Source organism: Pseudophryne corroboree, chromosome 3 (genome assembly GCF_028390025.1).
Source record: "Pseudophryne corroboree isolate aPseCor3 chromosome 3, aPseCor3.hap2, whole genome shotgun sequence".
NCBI classification, from domain to species: domain Eukaryota; kingdom Metazoa; phylum Chordata; class Amphibia; order Anura; family Myobatrachidae; genus Pseudophryne; species Pseudophryne corroboree.
The window spans coordinates 27,300,242-27,321,617 of NC_086446.1; the positions used below are offsets into that span (position 1 = coordinate 27,300,242).

General features: G+C 48.8%; 1 protein-coding gene across 2 annotated transcripts in view; it reads left to right on the plus strand.

Moving 5' to 3' along the window:
• The window catches only part of LOC135054579 (gastrula zinc finger protein XlCGF26.1-like), a 71,739-nt gene that overhangs the window by 24,915 nt on the left and 25,448 nt on the right, over positions 1-21,376 (plus strand). For both annotated transcript variants that reach the window (XM_063957739.1, XM_063957738.1), the window contains exons 2-5: positions 5,675-5,872; positions 6,594-6,672; positions 6,791-6,888; positions 8,133-8,388. In XM_063957739.1, coding sequence (XP_063813809.1) covers positions 6,639-6,672; positions 6,791-6,888; positions 8,133-8,388 — 388 coding nt within the window. In that variant the 5' untranslated portion in view covers positions 5,675-5,872; positions 6,594-6,638. The remainder of the gene's footprint in view (positions 1-5,674; positions 5,873-6,593; positions 6,673-6,790; positions 6,889-8,132; positions 8,389-21,376) is intronic.

Here is a 21,376-nt window from a genome sequence, read left to right on the forward strand (position 1 = left end):
CAAGACACTTAAGTATTCTACATGTCTATTAGACAGTTTTAGTTAAGAAAGAGTGCATTTAGTCAGGGTTCTCTGGTACAAGTACCCTGTGATATACATCCAGTTCTTACTGTGCAGTGTTATATCTATTGACTACATAGCTATATAAGCTGGTCCAGTGCAGTATTATTGTTAGTAATAACCTCTGCATTGTGTAACTGTGACTATATGTGTGTGCATTAGCTTGCTGAGTGGTTTCCATTTCGTGTCTCTCACTCAACTTGCAATCTCTATATTCTATAACCTGAGGGGGCTTGGTGCGTCAGGTTTTATAATTATATAGGATTTTCACAAGATATACTTTAATACGTATTTTTCTCTGTGATTTTAGTCACCATATCTCTCCTGTATCTCTGCTTGTGCTGACTACACTGCGCAGGGGTATGGGTAAGAGGTATAGTGCTGCTGATAATTGTACTGTGTTACCTGATACTGCAAGTTATACCATGTCTGCTTCTGAAGGTAACGGTTCTGGGGCTGAACACACTGCCGGTGTTGCTGAAGCCACAGATCCCCATGAGGAGACTATAGCAGCTGTGGGCTCTATTTCTGGGGACTCCTTGACCCTCAGTGGGACTGTGGCAACGGGGGTACATAATGACCCACCGTGGGCTACTTTCTCCATGCTTCTACATATGCTAGTTCATAAACTAACACCCCCTATGGGATCTCCTATGCGGTGCAACCGTATGTGGTCCCCGCAGCTAACCCGCCGTGGGCGGACAATTTATCTGCTCAATTGAAGAAGTTGAACCAGTCCTAGACTACTAAAAGTCTGACCCACGCTCGCCTAAGACCGAGGGGTCCTGTAAGGGAGCTCTTATCTCCTCACAATCCACTGCTGTCACTGACACCTCGTCTGATGAAGATGACGCTTACACTGACCACACAGATTCTGACACAGATACTGCTGATGGGGAGGGTAGTTTACATGTGGATGTTCCTGATCTTTTGGAGGCTAGTAAGTTAATTTTACAGATTACGGATGATCCCGAGCCATCCGCCCCTCCTAAAAAACCAGATAGGTTCAAGCGTCAGAAGGTGGTTAAACAAGTTTTACCTCACTCTGACCACCTGGTGGATATACGTCAGGAACCCTGGGGAAACCCGGGAAAGAAGTTTGTGCCTCAAAAGAAGATGCTGGCTCGCTATCCCCTCGCGCCAGAGCTGTCTAAAAATTGGGAAACGCCTCCTCCAGTAGACACACATGTGCTAGGATGGTGGTTTCCTCAGCTCTACCTGTCACTACCGTCACGTCTCTAAAAGAGCCTACGGATAAACGTGTGGAGGGTTGTCTGAAAGCAATTTACACCCTCACGGGTGCTGCACAAAGACTCGCTATTGCAGCAACATGGGCTGCAGAGGCTATTGAAGCATGGGCCCTGGAGATAGACGCTGAAATCTCTCCTGACCATGCTAAACAATGCTTGTCATATATTGTCACAGCTTCTCGCTATATTAAAGAGGTGGCTTCTGATGTTGGTGTCATAGCAGCCAAGGCCTCTACTACATCAGTCCTGGATCGCCGGATATTGTGGCTGAGATCCTGGTCTGTGGATCTGGACTCTAGAAAAACCCTGGAGGTACTCCCTTTCAAGGGAAATATTCTGTTTGGGGAGGACTTAAATAAGATGGCAGCTGACTTGGCTACTGCCAAAACTGCCTGTCTGCCAAGTACCGCTCCTTCTCTGTCGAAGGCTAAAGGTACTTCCTTTCGCCCCTTTCGTCCTTCAGGTAAAGCAAAAGGTCAGGCGTACAACAAGCAGGCCCGCACTTCCAAACCTGGTAAGCTGAAGCCTAAAAAAAGACCCTGGGCTGCCCATCAGCCAGCTTTCAAGACCGATAAGCCTGTCGCATGACGTGGCTGGCCACCCCCTGGGGGATCCCAGGGTGGGGGGCTGGCTTCTAGAGTATACCCAGGAATGGTTGAAGACCACTTCAGATGCCTGGGTACAGGAAGTCGTCACTCGAGGTTACGCCATAGCCTTCAAAAACCGACCCCCTCATCGATTTTGCAGGACAGACGTCCCGTTGGACCAGACAAAGGCAAATACTCTACATTCAGTGGTACAGACCCTCCTGGATATAGGAGTCATAGTACAGGTGCCTCTTGCACAGAGGGGCCGGGGGTACTATTCTCAGCTGTTTCTGGTCCCGATACCGAATGGGTCCTCCCAGCCCATTCTCAACCTCAAGGCATTAAACAGGTTTGTGAAAGTTTCCAAGTTCTGTATGGAAACCCTTTGCTCTATAGTTCTGGCCTTGGAACCTGGGGACTACATGGTCTCCCTGGACATACAGGATGCTTACCTGCATATTCCTATAGCAGTTTACATCAGCAATACCTGAGGTTTGCGATTGGCAACCTCCATTACCAGTTTTGGGCGTTACCTTTTGGTTTAACTACGGCTCCTTCACCAAAATTATGGCGGTGATGACGGTGGTACTCCGCCGTCAAGGGGTCAGGATACTGCCGTCTCTGGACGACTTGTTAATCCTGGCAAATTCCCCAGAATTTCTCTTACGTCATCTGGATATGACTGTCCAGTTTCTACAAGCCCACGGGTGGCTCATCAACTGGAAGAAATCCTCCCTGGTCCCTGCTCAGAGCATGGTGCACCTGGGAGCGCTATTGGACACTCGCAACCAGCGGTTGTTCTTGTCTCAGGAGAAAGTCCTGAAGCTTCAGGACAGGATTCGTTGCTTCCTTTCTCGTCCGCAAGTGTCGATACATTCGGCAATGCAGGTGCTGGGCCTCATGGTATCAGCATTCGACATGGTGGAGTATGCTCAATTTCACTCTCGCCCTCTCCAGAGGCTGATTCTAGCCAAGTGGGATGGCCTGCCTAACCGGATCAGGTCTCACATGATCTCATTGACTCCGGAGGTCCGTCTGTCGCTGCATTGGTGACTCCAGGACCAACGATTGTGCAGGGGCCGTCCCTTCTGGATATCCGACTGGGTCCTGTTGATGACCGATGCCAGTCTAAGAGGTTGGGGAGCGGTGCTGGAGCAACACTCCCTTTAGGGTCGGTAGACCAAGGAGGAATCTCTCCTCTCGATCAACATTCTGGAATTGCGGACGGTCTTCAATGCGTTGAACCTGGCCCAGCATTTAATTCAGAACCGTCCTGTTCAAGTACAGTCTGACAACGCCACCACAGTGGCTTACATAAATCATCAAGGCTGCACTCGAAGCCGTTTGGCAATGAAGGAAGTCTCACGGATTCTACATTGGGCGGAACGCCATCTACCGGCCATATTGGCAATATTCATTCCAGGAGTCCTGAATTGGGAAGCGGACTTTCTCAGTCGTCAGGACGTACATGCCGGCGAGTGGGGCCTCCATCCAGAAGTGTTTCAACTCCTAGTGGAGAAGTGGGGCCTTCCAGGCATAGATCTGATGGCGTCTCGACACAATCACAAGGTTCCAGTCTTCAGAACAAGGACAAGGGATCCTCAAGCAGCTTTCGTGGATGCGCTGGCAGTGCCGTGGAGTTTTCGGCTGCCGTACGTGTTCCCTCCGGTGTCACTCCTACCCAGGGTAATTCGGAAGTTCAAGCAAGAAAAAGGAATTCTGCTCCTCATAGCTCCAGCGTGGCCCAGACGGCACTGGTTCTCAGACGTGCAAGGCCTATCGTCAGAACGTCCAATTCTACTTCCATAACGCCCAGACCTCCTCGTTCAGGGCCCCTGTGTCTACCAGGACCTGGCCTGGCTGTCTTTGATGGCGTGGTTCTTGAAGCTTCCGTCTTGAGGGCTAAAGGGTTTTCTGAGACGGTCATTCAAACTATGTTGCGGGCCCGGAAACCGGCTTCTCGTCGGATTTACTATAGGGTCTGGCATTCTTACTTTGTTTGGTGCGCATCTAACGATTATGATGCTTCCAAGTTTAGTATAGCCAAGTTATTGGCCTTTCTTCAAGGTTCAAATATCTGCCTTGTCGGTGTGGTTTCAGAGAAAGATTGCGACCTTACCTGATGTGCATACCTTCACTCAGGGTGTGTTGCGTATCCAACCTCCCTATGTCCCGCCTGTGGCTCCTTGGGACTTGTCGGTGGTTTTGGAGGCGTTACAAGAGTCTCTGTTTGAACCTATTGGTTCAGCTGATCTTATGTGGCTTTCCCTTAAGGTGATGTTTCTGCTGGCTATTACTTCAGCTAGAAGAGTGTCGGATTTGGGTGCCTTGTCTTGTAGTTCCCCATATCTGATATTTCACCGTGACCGGGCGGTTGTTAGGACTCGTCCCGGTTATTTGCCTAAGGTTCCACCTTAACCAGGAGATTGTGGTTCCGGCACTTGTTTCTCCTGATCTGTCTCCCAAAGACCGGTCTTTGGATGTGGTACGGGCTCTCCGTATCTATGTGAAGAGAACTGCTTCTATTAGGAAATCTGATTCTCTCTTTGTGCTGTTTAAATTTCACAAACGTGGCTGGCCTGCTCACAAGCAAACTTTGGCCAGATGGATTAGAATGGTGATTGCACATGCTTGTGTGAAGGCTGGTCTATCAGCTCCTGCTCACATTACGGCCCATTCTACTCGGTCTGTTGGACCTTCTTGGGCGGCCTGCCGTGGTGTGACCCTAGAACAATTGTGCAAGGCGGCTACGTGGTCCTCAGTGAACACGTTCATAAGGTTCTATTAAAAATGAAAAGTACTTTTAATTTGTAATTGAAGCAGCTACCATCTTTCAAGCGCGGTACTAATCACATATCATAAGGTTCTATGCCTTCGTTACTGCCACTTCCTAGAATGCTTCCTTTGAACGCAGGGTTCTTGTGCCCGCTACAGTGCGTCCCCTCCCATAAGGAACTGCTTTAGGACATCCCCTATGTCTTTCCTTGTGGAGCCCAAGGTACCCCGCAGCAGAAAACGAGTTTTATGGTAAGAACTTACCTTTGTTAAAACTCTTTCTGCGAGATACACTGGACTCCACAAGGTGCCCACCCTGACGCACTTAGCTTCTTTGGGTTGGTATGGCATTAGCCGCTGACACTTCTCCTGTCGTGAGAGTGTGGTGTATGTGGCTACTGACCGTTGTCTCTTTTCCTGCTACTGCATTGGGCTGGTTAACTAAAAACTGAGCTCCTGTGCAGGGAGGCGGTGTTATAGAGGAGGCAGCGCTATGCATTCTGGGAACAGTCAAAGCTTTTGAGCCTGTTGGTGCCTCGGATCAAGATCCAACTCTACACCCTTATGTCTTTCCTTGTGGAGCCCAGTGTTCCTCATAGGAAGAGTTTTAACAAAGGTAAGTTCTTACCATAAAACTCGTTTTTATCTATAGTAATAATACAGGGACATGACTGGGGAGGTGAGGGGATTTTGGGAGTGTCACAGTGACGCCACTTAAATCTTTAGCAATAATACAGGGACATGACTGGGGAGGTTAGGGGATCTGGGAGGCTCCTCTCCTTGTGACTCTGGTCTCTAGGATGCGCCCATTCAGACATATTTAAGAAACATTCCATAGAAGTTGTCACCAGCATCCTCTGTGGGAACTTTTGCAGAAACAATAGTGTTACAGTCTTAAAGTCTACTTCTCCTGCAACTCCACCGCCCTGATCAATTACACAGTGGTATTTTTTGTGCACAATGAATCATACTTGTAATACATTTTTTAATGTTGTCTCTCAGAATACAGGATTCAACTATAGTGAAGAAGACATCCGGTGAGTGTGAGACACCAGTAGCCACCCCTGTGTGTCAGGAGGACTGAGCAGGACCCAGAGACCCATCACGGTGCCTCCACCTCACTCACTAATACATGAGAGATACAATGACCAGAAGATCCTGGACCTCAGCAGCAAGATCATTAAGCTATTAACTGGAGAGGTGACTGCTGGGAATGGGGCATTATACAGTAACACCAGGGGATGTTTCTGGGTGATGACTGGAGAGGTGGCTGCTGGGAATGGGGCATTATACAGTAACACCAGGGGATGTGTCTGGGTGATGACTGTAGAGGTGACTGCTGGGAATGGGACGTTATACAGTAACACCAGGGGATGTGTCTGGGTGATGACTGGAGAGGTGACTGCTGGGAATGGGGCATTATACAGTAACACCAGGGGATGTGTCTGGGTGATGACTGGAGAGGTGACTGCTGGGAATAGGACATTATACAGTAACACCAGGGGATGTGTCTGGGTGATGACTGGAGAGGTGACTGCTGGGAATGGGGCATTATACAGTAACACCAGGGGATGTGTCTGGGTGATGACTGGAGAGGTGACTGCTGGGAATGGGGCATTATACAGTAACACCAGGTGATGTGTCTGTGTGATGACTGGAGAGGTGGCTGCTGGGAATGGGACATTATACAGTAACACCAGGGGATGTGTCTGGGTGATGACTGGAGAGGTGACTGCTGGGAATGGGGCATTATACAGTAACACCAGGGGACGTGTCTGGGTGATGACTGGAGAGGTGACTGCTGGGAATGGGGCATTATACAGTAACACCAGGGGATGTGTCTGGGTGATGACTGTATCACTGTGTGTGTCAGGTGCTGTGTATAAGGTGTCAGTAAGTCACTGTCTATGTCTCCATGCAGGAGGGGGAGTATATAGAGGAACACAGGGGTCTGTACAAGGACGTGATGATGGAGAATCACCGGCCCCTCACATCACTGGGTAAGAGGAGACTGTCATGTATTGTACAGGGAAGAGCAGGTATGGGGGCCCCTATATACACACATCATTTGATAATCACATATATACACTGTACTCAGTCACTGTGTGTCTCCTACAGATGGGCCCAGTAACAGAGATACCCCAGAGAGATGTCCCCGTCCTCTGTATTCCCAGGACTGTACAGAGGAGAATCACAGGACCCCACAGGAGGATCAGGTAGGTGGGATATAGAGTCTCACCAATATAACAAAGCCGTTTATGATCTGTGGAGCAGCTGTCTGCCTATGTACACTGTTACTCTCACTTCTCATGGTCTGCTTTGGGTGTGCAGCGATACTGTCAGATTCTGTGCAAATTTTAGTGCATTTCAGCTATATCACAGTTTTTATCAGAGATCAAAGAGGCATACTAAGGGGGTCATTCCGAGTTGATCGCTAGCTGCCGTTGTTCGCTGCGTAGTAAACAGTGGAAAAAACGGCTAATCTGCGCATGCGCAACGTACGGGTACAAAGGGGGTCGTTCCGAGTTGTTCGCTCGTTGCCGATTTTCGCTGTACTGCGATTATCCGCTAACTGCGCGTGCGCAATGGTCGCAGAGCGCATGTGCTTAGTTATTTTACACAAAAGTTAGGTATTTTACTCACGGCATAACAAAGCTTTTTCATCGCTGTGCTGATCGTAGTGTGACAGGAAGTGGGTGTTTCTGGGCAGAAACTGGACGTTTTATGGGAGTGTGTGGAAAAACGCAGGCGTTCGAGTTCCAAAACGCGGGAGTGGCAGGAGAAACGGGGGAGTGTCTGGGCGAACGCTGGGTGTGTTTGTGACGTCAAACCAGGAACGAAAAGGACTGAACTGGTCGCAATGGCAGAGTAAGTCTGGAGCTACTCAGAAACTGCGGGGTGATCGTTACGAGAAAATTAGCGAAGCTTTCGTTCGCAATTCTGCTTTGCTAAGATACACTCCCAGTAGGCGGCGGCTTAGCGTGTGCAATGCTGCTAAAAGCAGCTAGCGAGCGAACAACTCTGAATGACCCCCAAAGAGCATTGTGGTTTTGCACAGGTTCTAGCGAAGCTTTCAGTCGCACAGCCGAACGCAAGAAGATTGACAGGAAGTGGGCATTTCTGGGTGAAAACTGACCGTTTTCTGGGAGTGTTTGGAAAAACGCAGGCATGCCTGGGAAAAAGCAGGTGTGGCTGGGCGGGTGTCTGACGTCAAAAGCCGTCCCTCCGTCGTTAGAATCAATGCTCACGAAGAGCAACTACAGGGCTGGTCTTGTTTTGCACAAAATTATTTAGCAGGCGCTCTGCTGCACAAGTGTGTGTACTTCTGCAAAGCGAAAATACACTCCCCGGTGGGTGGCGTTTGCACGGCTGCTAAAAACTGCTAGCGAGCGATCAACTCGGAATTACCCCTAAATCAGAACTTTTTACTTTGCCATTTAATATTCTGTGTGTTTATTAGGGTGATGTCCAGGCTACGATTAAAGTAGAAAATACGGAGGGAGAAGAAGAGACGTATGTGGCTGATATGAAGGCAGAAGATATAGAGGGAGAAGAAGAGACGTATGTGGCTGATATGAAGGCAGAAGATATAGAGGGAGAAGAAGAGACGTATGTGACTGATATGAAGGCAGAAGATATAGAGGGAGAAGAAGAGACGTATGTGATGGGTGATCAGCAGTGTAAGGAGGAGGAAATCCCTACAGATATCAGCACAGGTGAGTCATTAACACTCATAGCAGAAAAGAGTCACATATTCTTGTTCATTCACCACAGCAGTCTCTTATCCTGCACCCTCTTCTGTCAATACAGACTAATGAGAGAGATGTATCTGCCCAGTAGGGGGGGGGGGGGGGGGGTCAGGAGCCATCATCGCCTATTATACTCCTGCTCTCCCCCTCACATCATGTCACTGTGTGTTACCAGCCCAGAGATCTGTCCAGTCTCCTCCCCACACTCTCTGGTGTATCTCATACATCAGGAGCCTTCAGCCCCTATTTCTCTAATGTCCTAGTGGATGCTAGGGACTCCGTAAGGACCATGGGGAATAGACGGGCTCCGCAGGTGACAGGGCACTTTAAGAAATAATTTGGATACTGGTGTGCTCTGGCTCCTCCCTCTATTTCCCTCCTCCAGACCTCAGTTTGAATCTGTGCCCGGACGAGCTGGGTGCTACTTAGTGAGCTCTCCTGAGCTTGCTATAAGAAAGTATTTTGTTAGTTTTTTTTATTTTCCGAGAGATCTGCTGGCAACAGACTCTCTGCATCGTGGGACTGAGGGGAGAGAAGCAGCCCTACTCTCTGAAGATAGGTCCTGTTTCTTAGGCTACTGGACACCATTGGCTCCAGAGGGATCGTACACAGGATCGCACCCTTGGTCGTCCGATCCCGGAGCCGCACCGCCGTCCCCCACGCAGAGTCAGAAGACAGAAGCCGGCGACAGAAGCAAGAAGACATCGAAATCGGCGGCAGAAGACTTCAGTCTTCATATGAGGTAGCGCATGGCCATTGCTCCCACACTAAACCCACATACTCCGGTCACTGTAGGGTGCAGGGTGCAGGGCGCATGTGGGGGAGGGGGGGGGGGGGGGCTGGGCAGCAATTAGAGACCTCTTGGCAAAAGTGGGCATATATACAGTTGGGCACTGTATATATGCATGGGCCCCCGCCATATTTTTACACAAACGCGGGACAGAAGCCCGCCGCTGAGGGGGGCGGGGCTTCTTCCTCAGTACTCACCATCGCCATTTTCTCTCCACAGCTCCGCTGATAGGAAGCTCCCCAGGCTCCCCCCTGCAGAATCACGGTAGAAGAGGGTAAAAAGAGAGGGGGGGGGCACATATATTTGGCGCAAAAACAGTATATACAGCAGCTACTGGGTTAACACTAAGTTACTGTGTGACTCCTGGGACATATAGCGCTGGGGTGTGTGCTGGCATACTCTCTCTCTGTCTCTCCAAAAAGCCTTGTGGGGGAACTGTCTTCAAAAAGAGCATCCCCTGTGTGTGTGGTGTGTCGGTACGCTTGTCGGCATGTTTGCCGAGGAAGGCTATGTGGAAACAGAGCGGCAGCAAATGAATGTGGGGTCGCCGCCGACGGCGCCGACACCCGATTGGATGGATATGTGGAAGGTTTTAAATGATAATGTTACTTCCTTGCATAAAAGGTTGGATAAAGCTGAAGTCTCAGCCCACGCCTGATTCTATGTCGCAGAGGCCGTCAGGGTCTCAGAAGCGCCCACTATCCCAAATTGTTGACACAGATATCGACACGGATTCTGACTCCAGTGTCGATGGCGATGATGCAAAGTTACAGCCTAAAATGGCTAAAGCCATCCGTTACATGATTATGGCAATGAAGGATGTGTTGCACATCACAGAGGAAACCCCAGTCCCTGACAAGAGGGTTTATATGTATGGGGAAAAAAGGCAGGTGGTGACCTTTCCCCCTTCACACGAGCTAAATGAGTTATGTGAAAAGGCTTGGGAATCTCCAGATAGAAAACTGCAGATTTCCAAACGGATGCTTATGGCGTATCCTTTCCCGCCAACGGACAGGTTACGCTGGGAATCCTCCCCTAGGGTAGACAAAGCTTTAACACGCTTATCCAAAAAGGTAGCCCTGCCGTCACAGGATACATCCACCCTAAAAGATGCTGCGGATAGAAAGCAGGAGGGTATCCTGAAGTCCATTTATACACATTCAGGTACCTTACTAAGGCCGGCAATTGCGTCGGCCTGGATGTGTAGTGTTGTAGCAGCATGGACAGATACCTTATCTGAGGAACTTGATACCTTGGACAAGGATTCTATATTACTAACCCTGGGGCATATAAAAGATGCTGTCCTATATATGAGAGACAAAGAAACAGCCTACTGGGCTCTAGAATAAATGCAATGTCGATTTCTGCCAGAAGGGTTCTGTGGACACTGCAATGGACAGGTGATGCCGACTCAAAAAGGCACATGGAGGTTTTACCTTACAAGGGTGAGGAATTGTTTGGTGACGGTCTCTCGGACCTGGTCTCCACAGCTACGGCTGGAAAGTCAAATTTTTTGCCATATGTTCCCTCACAACCTAAGAAGGCACCGTATTACCAAATGCAGTCCTTTCGATCACAAAAAGGCAAGAAAGTCAGAGGTGCGTCCTTTCTTGCCAGGGGCAGGGGTAGAGGAAAGAAGCTGCACAATACAGCTAGTTCCCAGGAACAGAAGTCCTCCCCGGCTTCTATTAAATCCACTGCATGACGCTGGGGCTCCACAGGCGGAGCTAGGCCTGATGGGGGCGCGTCTCCGATATTTCAGCCACAAGTGGGTTCACTCCCAGGTGGATCCCTGTGCTATAGAGATTGTGTCTCAGGGATACAAGCTGGAATTCGAAGAGATGCTCCCTCACCGTTACCTCAAATCGGCCCTGCCAGCTTCCCCCTTAGAGAGGGAAATAGTGTTAGCTGCAATTCACAATTTGTATCTTCAGCAGGTGGTGGTTCAGGTTCCCCTCCTTCAACAGGGAAGGGGTAACTATTCAACCATGTTTGTGGTATTGAAACCGGACGGTTCGGTCAGACCCATATTGAATTTAAAATCCCTGAACATATACCTGAAAAGGTTCAAGTTCAAGATGGAATCGCTCAGAGCGGTCTTCGCAAGCCTGGAAGGGGGGGATTTTATGGTGTCTCTGGACATAAAGGATGCATACCTTCATGTCCCTATTTATCCACCTCATCAGGCGTACCTCAGATTTGTGGTACAGGATTGTCATTAACAATTCCAGACGTTGCCTTTTGGTCTCTCCACGGCACCGATAATATTTACCAAGGTACTGGCGGAGATGATGGTGCTCCTGCGAAAGCAAGAAGTCACAATTATCCCATACTTGGACGATCTCCTCATAAAGGCGAGGTCCAGAGAGCAGTTGCTGATCAGCATAGCACGTTCTCGGGAAGTGTTACAACAGCACGGCTGGATTCTAAATATTCCAAAGTCGCAGTTGATTCCTATGACTCGTTTGCCCTTCCTGGGCATGATTCAGGACACAGACCAGAAGAGGGTTTATCTCCCAATGGAGAAGGCTCAGGAGCTCATGACACTGGTCAGAGACCTATTACCAAAACAGGTGTCGGTGCATCACTGCACGCGAGTCCTGGGGAAGATGGTGGCATCATACGAGGCCATTCCCTTCGGCAGGTTCCATGCGAGGACCTTTCAATGGGATCTGTTGGACAAGTGGTCCGGATCACATCTGCAGATGCATCGGCTGATCACCCTATCCCCCAGGGCCAGGGTGTCTCTCCTGTGGTGGCAGCAGAGTGCTCACCTTCTCGAGGGCCGCAGTTTCGGCATTCAGGACTGGGTCCTGGTGACCACGGATGCAAGCCTCCGAGGGTAGGGGGCAGTCACACAGGGAAGACATTTCCAAGGTCTGTGGTCAAGTCAGGAGACTTGCCCTCACACAATATCCTGGAATTAAGGGCCATATACAACGCCCTACGTCAAGCGGAGACCCTGCTCCGCGACCAACCGGTTCTGATTCAGTCAGACAACATCACCGCAGTGGCTCATGTAATCCGCCAAGGCGGCACAAGGAGCAGGGTGGCGATGGCGGAAGCCACCAGAATTCTTCGCTGGGCGGAGAATCATGTAAGAGCACTGTCAGCAGTGTTCATTCCGGGAGTGGACAACTGGGAGGCAGACTTCCTCAGCAGACACGACCTCTACCTGGGAGAGTGGGGACTTCATCAAGAAGTCTTCGCACAGATTGCAAGTCGGTGGGAACTGCCACAGGTGGACATGATGGCATCCCGCCTCAAGAAAAAGCTACAGAGGTATTGCGCCAGGTCAAGAGACCCTCAGGTGATAGCTGTAGACGCACTAGTGACACCGTGGGTGTTCCAGTCGGTTTATGTATTTCCTCCTCTTCCTCTCATACCCAAGGTGCTGAGAATCCTAAGAAAAAGAGGAGTGAGAACAATACTCATTGTTCCGGATTGGCCAAGAAGGACTTGGTATCCAGATCTGCAAGAAATGCTCACAGAGGACCCATGGCCTCTGCCTCTAAGACAGGACTTGTTGCAACAGGGGCCCTGTCTCTTCCATGACTTACCGCGGCTGGCGGTTGAACGCCGGATCCTAGCAGAAAAAGGCATTCCGGATGAGGTTATTCCTACGCTGATAAAGGCTAGGAAGGACATGACAGCTAAACATTATCACCGTATATGGCGAAAATATGTTGCTTGGTGTGAGGCCAGGAATGCCCCTACGGAGGAATTCCAGCTGGGCCGTTTCCTTCACTTCCTACAGTCGGGAGTGACTTTGGGCCTGAAATTGGGTTCCATTAAGGTCCAGATTTCGGCCCTATCCATTTTCTTTCAAAAAGAACTGGCTTCTCTTCCTGAAGTTCAGACGTTTGTAAAGGGAAGGCTGCATATTCAGCCCCCTTTTGTGCCTCCAGTGGCACCTTGGGATCTTAACGTGGTGTTGAGTTTCCTGAAGTCACACTGGTTTGAGCCACTCAAAACGGTGGTGTTAAACTATCTCACGTGGAAAGTGGTCATGCTATTAGCCTTGGCTTCGGCTAGGCGTGTGTCGGAATTAGCGGCTTTATCACATAAAAGCCCCTACCTGGTTTTCCATATGGACAGGGCAGAATTGCGGACCCGTCCACAATTTCTGCCAAAAGTGGTGTAATCTTTTCATTTGAACCAGCCTATTGTGGTGCCTGTGGCTACTCGTGACTTGGAGGATTCCGAGTTACTAGATGCGGTCAGGGCTTTGAAGGTTTATGTAGCCAGAACGGCTAGAGTCAGGAAAACTAGAGATGTTTCTGTGAATCCGAACCCGCACGAACTTCATGTTTTTTCTCACGGGTCCGAGCAGACTCGGATCCTCCCGCCTTGCTCGGTTAACCCGAGCGCGCCCGAACGTCATCATGACGCTGTCGGATTCTCGCGAGACTCGGATTCTATATAAGGAGCCGCGCGTCGCCGCCATTTTCACACGTGCATTGAGATTGATAGGGAGAGGACGTGGCTGGCGTCCTCTCCATTTAGATTATAAGAGACTGAGAGAGATTTACTGGAGCTGACTAGGAGGAGTTACTGTAGAAGTGTAGAGACTGAGGAGAGAGTTTCAGACAGTTTACTAGTGAGGACAGTACAGTGCAGTTTATAATCCGTTCTCTGCCTGAAAAAAGCGATACACAGCACACAGTGACTCAGTCACATACCATATCTGTGTGCACTGCTCAGGCTCAGGCCAGTGTGCTGCATCATCTATTATCTATATATAATATTATATATATCTGTCTGACTGCTCAGCTCACACAGCTTATAATTGTGGGGGAGACTGGGGAGCACTACTGCAGTGCCAGTTATAGGTTATAGCAGGAGCCAGGAGTACATAATATATTATATAGTGAGTGACCACCAGACACACAGTGAAGTTTATTTAATATATCCGTTCTCTGCCTGAAAAAAGCGATACACACAGTGACTCAGTCAGTCACATACCATATCTGTGTGCACTGTGCAGTGCACTGCTCAGGCTCAGGCCAGTGTGCTGCATCATCTATATATTATATATCTGTCTGACTGCTCAGCTCACACAGCTTATAATTGTGGGGGAGACTGGGGAGCACTACTGCAGTGCCAGTTATAGGTTATAGCAGGAGCCAGGAGTACATAATCATATTATATTAAAATTAAACAGTGCACACTTTTGCTGCAGGAGTGCCACTGCCAGTGTGACTGACCAGTGACCTGACCACCAGTATAGTTAGTAGTATACTTATATTGTGTTTGCCTGAAAAAGTTAAACACTCGTCGTGTGACTTCACTTGTGTGTTTTTTTTTTTTTTTATTCTATAAAAATAAAACTCATTCTGCTGACAGACAGTGTCCAGCAGGTCCGTCATTATATAATATATAATATATACCTGTCCGGCTGCAGTAGTGATATATATATATTTTTTATATCATTTATCATCCAGTCGCAGCAGACACAGTACGGTAGTTCACGGCTGTGGCTACCTCTGTGTCTCTGCACTCGGCAGGCAGTCCGTCCATAATTGTAATACCACCTAACCGTGTTTTTTTTTCATTCTTCTTTATACATACATAGTTACATAGACATCTTCTCTTTATCAACCAGTCTATATTAGCTGCAGACACAGTACAGTACGGTAGTTCACGGCTGTGGCTACCTCTGTGTCTGCACTGGGCAGGCAGTCCGTCCATAATTGTATACCACCTAACCGTGGATTTTTTTCATTCTTCTTTATACATACATAGTTACATAGACATCTTCTCTTTATCAACCAGTCTATATTAGCTGCAGACACAGTACAGTACGGTAGTTCACGGCTGTGGCTACCTCTGTGTCTGCACTGGGCAGGCAGTCCGTCCATAATTGTATACCACCTAACCGTGGATTTTTTTCATTCTTCTTTATACATACATAGTTACATAGACATCTTCTCTTTATCAACCAGTCTATATTAGCTGCAGACACAGTACAGTACGGTAGTTCACGGCTGTGGCTACCTCTGTGTCTGCACTGGGCAGGCAGTCCGTCCATAATTGTATACCACCTAACCGTGGTTTTTTTTCAGTCTTCTTTATACATAGTTACATAGACATCTTCTCTTTATCAACCAGTCTATATTAGCTGCAGACACAGTACAGTACGGTAGTTCACGGCTGTGGCTACCTCTGTGTCTGCACTGGGCAGGCAGTCCGTCCATAATTGTATACCACCTAACCGTGGTTTTTTTTCAGTCTTCTTTATACATACATAGTTACATAGACATCTTCTCTTTATCAACCAGTCTATATTAGCTGCAGACACAGTACAGTACGGTAGTTCACGGCTGTGGCTACCTCTGTGTCTGCACTGGGCAGGCAGTCCGTCCATAATTGTATACCACCTAACCGTGGATTTTTTTCATTCTTCTTTATACATACATAGTTACATAGACATCTTCTCTTTATCAACCAGTCTATATTAGCTGCAGACACAGTACAGTACGGTAGTTCACGGCTGTGGCTACCTCTGTGTCTGCACTGGGCAGGCAGTCCGTCCATAATTGTATACCACCTAACCGTGGTTTTTTTTCAGTCTTCTTTATACATACATAGTTACATAGACATCTTCTCTTTATCAACCAGTCTATATTAGCTGCAGACACAGTACAGTACGGTAGTTCACGGCTGTGGCTACCTCTGTGTCTGCACTCGGCAGGCAGTCCATAATTGTATACTAGTATCCATCTCCATTGTTTACCTGAGGTGCCTTTTAGTTGTGCCTATTAAAATATGGAGAACAAAAATGTTGAGGTTCCAAAATTAGGGAAAGATCAAGATCCACTTCCACCTCGTGCTGAAGCTGCTGCCACTAGTCATGGCCGAGACGATGAAATGCCAGCAACGTCGTCTGCCAAGGCCGATGCCCAATGTCATAGTACAGAGCATGTCAAATCCAAAACACCAAATATCAGAAAAAAAAGGACTCCAAAACCTAAAATAAAATTGTCGGAGGAGAAGCGTAAACTTGCCAATATGCCATTTACGACACGGAGTGGCAAGGAACGGCTGAGGCCCTGGCCTATGTTCATGGCTAGTGGTTCAGCTTCACATGAGGATGGAAGCACTCAGCCTCTCGCTAGAAAAATGAAAAGACTCAAGCTGGCAAAAGCAGCACAGCAAAGAACTGTGCATTCTTCGAAATCCCAAATCCACAAGGAGAGTCCAATTGTGTCGGTTGCGATGCCTGACCTTCCCAACACTGGACGTGAAGAGCATGCGCCTTCCACCATTTGCACGCCCCCTGCAAGTGCTGGAAGGAGCACCCGCAGTCCAGTTCCTGATAGTCAGATTGAAGATGTCAGTGTTGAAGTACACCAGGATGAGGAGGATATGGGTGTTGCTGGCGCTGGGGAGGAAATTGACCAGGAGGATTCTGATGGTGAGGTGGTTTGTTTAAGTCAGGCACCCGGGGAGACACCTGTTGTCCGTGGGAGGAATATGGCCGTTGACATGCCAGGTGAAAATACCAAAAAAATCAGCTCTTCGGTGTGGAGGTATTTCAACAGAAATGCGGACAACAGGTGTCAAGCCGTGTGTTCCCTTTGTCAAGCTGTAATAAGTAGGGGTAAGGACGTTAACCACCTCGGAACATCCTCCCTTATACGTCACCTGCAGCGCATTCATAATAAGTCAGTGACAAGTTCAAAAACTTTGGGTTACAGCGGAAGCAGTCCACTGACCAGTAAATCCCTTCCTCTTGTAACCAAGCTCACGCAAACCACCCCACCAACTCCCTCAGTGTCAATTTCCTCCTTCCCCAGGAATGCCAATAGTCCTGCAGGCCATGTCACTGGCAATTCTGACGATTCCTCTCCTGCCTGGGATTCCTCCGATGCATCCTTGCGTGTAACGCCTACTGCTGCTGGCGCTGCTGTTGTTGCTGCTGGGAGTCGATGGTCATCCCAGAGGGGAAGTCGTAAGCCCACTTGTACTACTTCCAGTAAGCAATTGACTGTTCAACAGTCCTTTGCGAGGAAGATGAAATATCACAGCAGTCATCCTGCTGCAAAGCGGATAACTGAGGCCTTGACAACTATGTTGGTGTTAGACGTGCGTCCGGTATCCGCCGTTAGTTCACAGGGAACTAGACAATTTATTGAGGCAGTGTGCCCCCGTTACCAAATACCATCTAGGTTCCACTTCTCTAGGCAGGCGATACCGAGAATGTACACGGACGTCAGAAAAAGACTCACCAGTGTCCTAAAAAATGCAGTTGTACCCAATGTCCACTTAACCACGGACATGTGGACAAGTGGAGCAGGGCAGGGTCAGGACTATATGACTGTGACAGCCCACTGGGTAGATGTATGGACTCCCGCCGCAAGAACAGCAGCGGCGGCACCAGTAGCAGCATCTCGCAAACGCCAACTCTTTCCTAGGCAGGCTACGCTTTGTATCACCGGTTTCCAGAATACGCACACAGCTGAAAACCTCTTACGGCAACTGAGGAAGATCATCGCGGAATGGCTTACCCCAATTGGACTCTCCTGTGGATTTGTGGCATCGGACAACGCCAGCAATATTGTGTGTGCATTAAATATGGGCAAATTCCAGCACGTCCCATGTTTTGCACATACCTTGAATTTGGTGGTGCAGAATTTTTTAAAAAACGACAGGGGCGTGCAAGAGATGCTGTCGGTGGCCAGAAGAATTGCGGGACACTTTCGGCGTACAGGCACCACGTACAGAAGACTGGAGCACCACCAAAAACTACTGAACCTGCCCTGCCATCATCTGAAGCAAGAAGTGGTAACGAGGTGGAATTCAACCCTCTATATGCTTCAGAGGTTGGAGGAGCAGCAAAAGGCCATTCAAGCCTATACAATTGAGCACGATATAGTAGGTGGAATGCACCTGTCTCAAGCGCAGTGGAGAATGATTTCAACGTTGTGCAAGGTTCTGATGCCCTTTGAACTTGCCACACGTGAAGTCAGTTCAGACACTGCCAGCCTGAGTCAGGTCATTCCCCTCATCAGGCTTTTGCAGAAGAAGCTGGAGACATTGAAGGAGGAGCTAACACGGAGCGATTCCGCTAGGCATGTGGGACTTGTGGATGGAGCCCTTAATTCGCTTAACAAGGATTCACGGGTGGTCAATCTGTTGAAATCAGAGCACTACATTTTGGCCACCGTGCTCGATCCTAGATTTAAAGCCTACCTTGGATCTCTCTTTCCGGCAGACACAAGTCTGCTGGGGTTGAAAGACCTGCTGGTGAGAAAATTGTCAAGTCAAGCGGAACGCGACCTGTCAACAACATCTCCTCCTTCACATTCTCCCGCAACTGGGGGTGCGAGGAAAAGGCTCAGAATCCCGAGCCCACCCGCTGGCGGTGATGCAGGGCAGTCTGGAGCGACTGCTGATGCTGACATCTGGTCCGGACTGAAGGACCTGACAACCATTACGGACATGTCGTCTACTGTCACTGCATATGATTCTCTCAACATTGATAGAATGGTGGAGGATTATATGAGTGACCGCATCCAAGTAGGCACGTCACACAGTCCGTACTTATACTGGCAGGAAAAAGAGGCAATTTGGAGGCCCTTGCACAAACTGGCTTTATTCTACCTAAGTTGCCCTCCCACAAGTGTGTACTCCGAAAGAGTGTTTAGTGCCGCCGCTCACCTTGTCAGCAATCGGCGTACGAGGTTACATCCAGAAAATGTGGAGAAGATGATGTTCATTAAAATGAATTATAATCAATTCCTCCGCGGAGACATTGACCAGCAGCAATTGCCTCCACAAAGTACACAGGGAGCTGAGATGGTGGATTCCAGTGGGGACGAATTGATAATCTGTGAGGAGGGGGATGTACACGGTGATATATCGGAGGATGATGATGAGGTGGACATCTTGCCTCTGTAGAGCCAGTTTGTGCAAGGAGAGATTAATTGCTTCTTTTTTGGTGGGGGTCCAAACCAACCCGTCATTTCAGTCACAGTCGTGTGGCAGACCCTGTCACTGAAATGATGGGTTGGTTAAAGTGTGCATGTCCTGTTTATACAACATAAGGGTGGGTGGGAGGGCCCAAGGACAATTCCATCTTGCACCTCTTTTTTCTTTTCTTTTTCTTTGCGTCATGTGCTGATTGGGGAGGGTTTTTTGGAAGGGCCATCCTGCGTGACACTGCAGTGCCACTCCTAGATGGGCCCGGTGTTTGTGTCGGCCACTAGGGTCGCTAATCTTACTCACGCAGCTACCTCATTGCGCCTCTTTTTTTCTTTGCGTCATGTGCTGTTTGGGGAGGGTTTTTTGGAAGGGACATCCTGCGTGACACTGCAGTGCCACTCCTAGATGGGCCCGGTGTTTGTGTCGGCCACTAGGGTCGCTTATCTTACTCACACAGTCAGCTACCTCATTGCGCCTCTTTTTTTCTTTGCGTCATGTGCTGTTTGGGGAGGGTTTTTTGGAAGGGACATCCTGCGTGACACTGCAGTGCCACTCCTAGATGGGCCCGGTGTTTGTGTCGGCCACTAGGGTCGCTTATCTTACTCACACAGCTACCTCATTGCGCCTCTTTTTTTCTTTGCGTCATGTGCTGTTTGGGGAGGGTTTTTTGGAAGGGACATCCTGCGTGACACTGCAGTGCCACTCCCAGATGGGCCCGGTGTTTGTGTCGGCCACTAGGGTCGCTTATCTTACTCACACAGTCAGCTACCTCATTGCGCCTCTTTTTTTCTTTGCGTCATGTGCTGTTTGGGGAGGGTTTTTTGGAAGGGACATCCTGCGTGACACTGCAGTGCCACTCCTAGATGGGCCCGGTGTTTGTGTCGGCCACTAGGGTCGCTTATCTTACTCACACAGCTACCTCATTGCGCCTCTTTTTTTCTTTGCGTCATGTGCTGTTTGGGGAGGGTTTTTTGGAAGGGACATCCTGCGTGACACTGCAGTGCCACTCCTAGATGGGCCCGGTGTTTGTGTCGGCCACTAGGGTCGCTTATCTTACTCACACAGCGACCTCGGTGCAAATTTTAGGACTAAAAATAATATTGTGAGGTGTGAGGTATTCAGAATAGACTGAAAATGAGTGTAAATTATGGTTTTTGAGGTTAATATACTTTGGGATCAAAATGACCCCCAAATTCTATGATTTAAGCTGTTTTTTAGTGTTTTTTAAAAAAACCACCCGAATCCAAAACACACCCGAATCCGACAAAAAAAATTCGGTGAGGTTTTGCCAAAACGCGGTCGAACCCAAAACACGTCCGCGGAACCGAACCCAAAACCATAACACAAAACCCGAAAAATTTCAGGCGCTCATCTCTAAGGAAAACTGAGTCGCTGTTTATCCTGTATGCTTCCAACAAGCTGGGGGCTCCTGCTTCAAAGCAAACTATTGCTCGCTGGATCTGTAACACAATTCAGCAGGCTCATTCTGTGGCTGGATTGCTGCTTCCAAAATCAGTAAAAGCCCACTCCACAAGGAAGGTGGGCTCTTCTTGGGCGGCTGCCCGAGGGGTCTCTGCATTACAGCTTTGCCGAGCAGCTACTTGGTCAGGTTCAAACACTTTTGCAAAGTTTTACAAGTTTAATACCCTGGCTGAGGAGGACCTTGTGTTTGCTCATTCGGTGCTGCAGAGTCACCCGCACTCTCCCGCCCGTTTGGGAGCTTTGGTATAATCCCCATGGTCCTTACGGAGTCCCCAGCATCCACTAGGACGTTAGAGAAAATAAGATTTTACTTACCGGTAAATCTATTTCTCGTAGTCCGTAGTGGATGCTGGGCTCCCGTCCCAAGTGCGGACTTCTTCTGCAATGCTTGTATATAGTTATTGCTTAAATAAGGGTTATGTTTGGTTGCATCTGGGTTGATCTGATGCTCCGTTGTTGTTCATACTGTTAACTGGGTAAAGTTATCACAAGTTATGCGGTGTGATTGGTGTGGCTGGTATGAGTCTTGCCCTGGAGTCCAAAATCCTTTCCTTGTACTGTCAGCTCTTCCGGGCACAGTTTCTCTAACTGAGGTCTGGAGGAGGGGCATAGAGGGAGGAGCCAGAGCACACCAGGAACTAAATTCTTTCTTAAAGTGCCCTGTCTCCTGCGGAGCCCATCTATTCCCCATGGTCCTTGCAGAGTCCCCAGCATCCACTACAGACTACGAGAAATAGATTTACCGGTAAGTAAAAT